We start from the raw sequence: 6000 nt of genomic DNA on the forward strand, positions 1-6000 counted from the left end.
AGAAATAGACTTCAATCACATGTGAGTACCTCCTGCATGTGTCCATTGTCCCTCTCTAATGTCTCCTCTGAGCCCAGATCTGCTTACCAGTAACACCTTCACTTGTGGCATAAGGGACAGAAAAAAGGGCATCCAGCTGCACTCAGTGGCATGCACTGGCAATCCCACCACTAGGGGGGCTGAGGAGTGAGAATCTGTGAGTTTGAGAGCAACCTAAGCAACATAATGAGACTCTGTCTTGAAATTAAATAAAAGGTGTCCCGTGTATCTGGTAAATTTCTCTAGAAGCACCAGCTGGGCCTTCACCCATAATGGGACTGCATATATGGTAGGTTTAACTCCGAATCTCAGAAGTCAGACTGACCTACATGTACAGCTGCCTTGAGGCCTTAACCACTGCTCAGTTTTGGTAATTAACACTAGAAACCAATGGAGGAGTCTCTTGTTCTCTTGGTGTATTAAGTAGGTCATCTTGGTATTGAAACTGGGACCTACTTGACCTAATTTTTTCATTCATTATTTTAACACTAAGAAACATTGCATCAGGCACTTTGGCTAAAAATGTGAAGCTGTCTTTATGAGAACTATACCAGAGACAGATATCAAGCATGTGAGTAAAATAACACATGAATAAATGACATGAATAGTGAATTCTAGAATGGAGAATACAGTAAAAGCTGGGCACTACCTGTGCCCCTCTTTACATATGTTTTAAATGTTTATTAAAAGCTTTAAACAATGCTGCCAATTATGAAATCTGTACATGGGAGACAGCTTTAAAAGCCAATTCATTTATGTTCATCATTTGATAGCTAAGGATACCAGAATTCTAGAAGGCCACTTGAGTAGCTTTCCTTAGGAAGTTAGCTGTGCTGGTTCTTTTTTTTTTTTTTTTAACTGTCAATCAGATACAACCTAGAGTTAATTAGGTCAAGGCAATGTCAATTGAAAAACTGCCTTATCAGATTGGCTAATTATGTTGATTGACAATTGATGTGGAGGGCCCAGGCCACTGTGGGCAGCAGCATCCCTAGGCAGTTGGACTTAGGCTGGATAAGTAAGCCAGCTGAGCTCTGGTTAGAGAGCAGGCCATATTCCACAGTTTCTGCTGCAGTTCCAGCTTCAGGTTCCCTGTCTTGAGCTCCTGCCACGGTCTCCCTTGGTGACTGACCCTCCCCTAGAAATATAAACTGATGTAAATCCTTTTCTTCCCAATTTGCTTTTGGTCAAGGTGTTAATCCCAACAACAGGGAAACAAACTGGAACATAAATTATGTAACTAAATGAACTCTTCGTTGTTAGGCTTCTTATCCCTCAAGATCTAATTGGTCTGAAGTCCCAGACCGTCTCAGCCACTGCTGTTTATCCTCCCATTCTCAGCACACAATCGTTTGCTAATATCTCACCACCACCACCGTGACTAATGGTTCCAAAAATCTACCCACATCTCAAAGGTACAACTGCAAAGCCCATGTGCCTTTCCTCTGCCACACAGACCTAAGCAAAGTCCTCTCCTCTACATCTCTTGGGCCTTCATCATCACTTACCCGGAACTGTGTATCCCTTACGCTCCTTGAAATTGAGCACATATGCCTTACAGGTAGAAAACGCATTGTGCTAGTATGCCTCGGTAGTTTCTTGTTCTAATGAATAACCAACCAGTACCACAGCAAACAAGAGGGAGCAATCATCCTAGTTAAGGTTCAGTGACCTGTAAGAATCACTCTGAAGATTCTAAACTCCTAAAGAAAGCTAAATGCTGGAGTCAGGAAATCTGTGCTTTATTTTAGGAACAGTCATATACCATTTAGTATAAAACAGGCAATCTTATTAACATTAAGTAAACAATGAATAAACAAAGAGTACCACTGATCCAGGATCTGAAGCTGAGCTGGGCCGGTGGTTGTCTACCCATCTCCTTTTATTAGTATGTATACTTTTAAGTTATGGTGTATACACATGTGGTAGTGCAGACAGAGGCCAGAGCTAATGCTAGGATATCATCTCCTCGATCATTTCAGCTAATTTTCTTAGGACAATCTTAGTTAACCTGGAGATAACCATTTCAGCCAGAGTGTTTCCCTCCACCCGACACTTTGGGGTTACAGATATGCACAGTCAGCCCCACTTTATGTGGAAGTTGGGGATCTGAATTCAGGTCCTCATGCTTGAACAGCAAACACTGTAACCACTAAGCAACCTACCCAACCCCTGGAATCCATGTATAGTGCTGTGGTCCTGGCACTCTCAAGGCTAAGGCAGGAGGATTCCAAATTTAAAGCCCACATGAACTACATAGCAAGATGCTATGCCTCAAAACTTCCCAAAAAAGACATAAAAGAAAGCCAAGTTCACATCTATAATCACTAAATTTGGGCAGAGTCAGGAGGATCACAACATGTCTGAGGCCACCCTGGGCTACACAGTGAGTACCAAGACAGTCTGAACCACAAAGCTAGAATGTCTCAAAAGACACATCCCAGCGCCACATATCTAGATACACTTAGATGTAAAATAAATTTTTGTCTTTTAAATAAGGGATACCTTGACAAAAGAAAACCAACTACCTTCAAAGTTATGATTATTTTTTAATCTTCTCTAAAGAAATATAAAAAACTCAAAGGCCCAGACAACCCTCCTCACCCCAATAATATGCCAGGAAGTAACTAATTAATTTTAATTCACAAAAGAGCACCAGGGACACACGGAGCATTGACAGGACAGCTCCTATATGCATTTCCTGCTTCTTTAGGAACACACTAGTACTCTGCTTTCTGCTGGCCTCCTTTTCCCCAATCTTTAAATAGCTTCTGCTTGGTTGTGAGGCTTGGCCCTAACACAAATGTCACACCTGGCCTCTTGAACACTTTCACCAGCATCACCTCAAAGCCACAGTTATGTTAAAGGTCGGGAAAGGATGACCTGTAATGTAGCCAATCCACTGCAAGAGCAAGTCTTGCTTGCTACAAAACAGATCCAATGTGCTACACAAGACAGGTGACAGCTGGGAGCACCAGAGAAATGACAGCTGCAAGCTGATTGTGAGGGTAATCGGGGTAATCACCAGCCTACTGGGGAGGACTCTGAAGCTCTGTAAAAGGACATACATGATTTCAAAGAACTCGACACTCTGGATGATGATGAGCCGAAGCAGACAGCAGACCATCCTGGGTTGCTCCTTTATAGCAAGTAAGAGGGAGGGGAGAGGCAATGAGAGCTTGAAGGACAGCAAAAGGGGAAAAGGAAAGCACTCCCAATGTGATATAAATCATTCCCTGTGAAATGCAAAACTGTTTGCCTAAAGAGTCTTTAAACTAGAGTTTCCTTTGTTAAAACTGAGTCTGGAGCTGGACACCGTGGAGGAACACATCTGCAATCCTGGAGCAAAGGTGTCAACAACAGATCACTGAATGTAAGGATGGCATGGGTATATAAAATCTTCCAAGCTAGTCTAGGCTACACAGCATGTCACTGTATCAACAGAAAAAAAAATTATATACATATACATATATATATATATACATATATATATATATATATATATATGTATATATATATACACAAAACTAAGTTTGGAAAGTTGTTATCCCTAATCCAAATCAAGCCTGCTTTTCTATAGTCCTCAAACAAAGGACATTTTTATAATTTTGTTTTGACTTGGTTTTTTGAGACAGGGTCGCACTATGTAGCCCTGGCTGGCCTGGAGCTTTATGTAGACAAGGCTGGCTAGAAACTCAGAGAGCCATCTGATTCTAACTGCCTCCAGAGATCTTAGCTTAAAAGCATGAGCCACCCACTGTTTTAACCTTTTTAAAGAAAATGGATTATTTGTGGCTGCAAAACCTAAGTAATATTTGCTGATACTTCAGAGGGAAAAATTAACTCAAAGCCCTATATGAAATTATATCCTTTAAGTGTTAAATTTAGTTCATCTACCAGAGGCTCATATACTAATTAAAAAGGGAGGAAAAAAAAACACAAATCCAATATTCTCTGGCCAACTGGATGCAATATATTAAAAGTCTGGTAAAATTACTGCTGTCTGTCTTCAGGCTCTTGACTCTTATGGTAAGCTCACTTAATCTAGATGGTAAAGAAATAGCTGGCAGATGGTAAAAGGGGAAACTGTTTAATTTTAGGGCAATCTATAGATTATTAATATGCTTTACCTAGTTAGTCTTTTCCAAATGATTCAGCAAACAGACTAAATCACTTTTTCATCACCTTTTTGTAACCATATGATAATCACCACAGGAAACAATTTACAGGTATAATTTAGGTTTTTTTTTTTTTCCTCTCTCTCCCAAATATTTTGGTTTAGGACCCCTGAGGTGGAGCTTACTGATGACTTCTCCGTACTCAAAACACTGCCTGGCATGCCTTACGTGTTCAATAACTGTTTATTATTAACAAAATAACACACGAGTGAGCAAAAAAAAAAAAAAAATCATTGTTTCTGAGGTAGAGAGGACCAAAGATGTGGCTGAAAGCACATCCTAAGTGAAATGCTGTTTCCATGTTAGTGTCTACCTTTGGTTCACTATTTCAAGTGTGAGTCATCATTCACTTCTGCAACTGCAATTAGAAATACAGTTTCAGATAATGTCTCTGCCCAGAAGGATGACTCATATCTTCAAGAGAACATAAATTCAGCTCAGAATGTCTTCATGTTAACAAAATCCCCAGTTTTTTAAGGACTGTATCGCCATTCTTTCAGATACTAAGATTTTGTAAATAATAATAATGTAAGTGCAAACTTCGGTGTCAGTTGAGTCTTTCCGACTTAAAAAAAAAAAAAAAAGTTGCTGTTTAACACTGCAACAACTGATTGCTAGAGGCTGAAGGTTCAACATTCACTACTGCCAAAGAGAAAAATGGGAAATGAGGGGCACTTCCTGGGTCGTATTCGACAAACAGCTGCAGGTAAGGAAGTACCACTCACCAGAGTGTTTTGGACAGAATAAAATCTTTGATAGGGCGTGGTGATCAGTGGTACAGTGCCACAATCTTTCCATCAAACTAAGGAAAAACCGTGATGACGCCCTTCACACTGCCGTCGTCAAACTACCCCTAACCAGGTCACCATCTCTCCCGCCTGTTCTCCCCGACGCCGAGGCTGCTACTAGGAAAAGTTACAAAAGGTCAGTCTCAAAGGCGCCTTCTTGGCCCTGCCCGAGGGGGCCACCTTCCCGAAACACCGACCTAATGACCCCCCCAAAAGCCTCAATCCACCCAGCTCCGAGCGTCACCTTCGGGGAGGAGCCAGAGAGCTGAGTTTTTTAAACCACGCCCCCAAGTCTGTTCTCCCGCGAAAATTCGAAAAGTGCCGTTTGAACCCAGTTTGCCGCGAGTGACTGGAAAGCCACTCAGAAAAAGACAGGAGAACGGGTCACGGAGGGGCAGGCGACAGCAGGTCGCCAGGCCGGTGCTTACCAGCGGGAGCAGCGCAGCAGCCTCTCCAGGCGGGCGAGCGCCGCGCGGCTGTGGGCCCAGGGACCGCCGTCAGCCGGCTCCATGGCGGGCGCGGGAGAAGGCTTGTTCCCGGAGCGGACCGTCGGCGGCCTGCGCGGCATCCCCACGCGGGGGTGGGAGGTCAGGCTTGCTCGGGTGCCGCACCCCGCCGGCCACCGCCGGTCCCCGCCGGATCCCGCCGGGCGCGGAGTTTCAGAGCTGCCGAAACGCGGTAAAATTCCCCGAGAGGGAGGGGCGAGGCTTGAGGCCACGCCCTCAGAGGCTAGGGGGCGGAGTTTCCGAGAGGCGGTCAAAGTTCCGGAAACGGAGGGGCGAGGCTTGAGGCCACGCCCTCAGGGGTGGCGTGCGCGATTGCGGAAACGCAGTGGAGATCCCTGGGCGCCGGGATGAGGTCATGACCTCAAGCCCTAGGAGGCGGGACATACCGCGCTCGAATTTCTGAGAGCGAATCAGAGGAGCGCGGCCCAAGGCCACGCCCTCAACGCCAAGGGGCGGGGCTCCTCGTGGGTTTCGTTCCCGAGCAGGGCT

At 44.4% G+C, this 6000-nt stretch overlaps 1 protein-coding gene across 2 annotated transcripts in view; it reads right to left on the reverse strand.

Moving 5' to 3' along the window:
- The window catches only part of Bard1 (BRCA1 associated RING domain 1), a 65278-nt gene extending 59560 nt beyond the window's left edge, over positions 1-5718 (reverse strand). For both annotated transcript variants that reach the window (XM_027397154.2, XM_035441021.1), the window contains exon 1: positions 5434-5718. In XM_027397154.2, the coding sequence (XP_027252955.1) occupies positions 5434-5573 (140 nt within the window). In that variant the 5' untranslated portion in view covers positions 5574-5718. The remainder of the gene's footprint in view (positions 1-5433) is intronic.
- Between the last annotated feature and the right edge of the window lie 282 nt (positions 5719-6000).

Source organism: Cricetulus griseus, chromosome 2 (genome assembly GCF_003668045.3).
Source record: "Cricetulus griseus strain 17A/GY chromosome 2, alternate assembly CriGri-PICRH-1.0, whole genome shotgun sequence".
In the NCBI taxonomy this organism is placed as follows: Eukaryota; Metazoa; Chordata; class Mammalia; order Rodentia; family Cricetidae; genus Cricetulus; species Cricetulus griseus.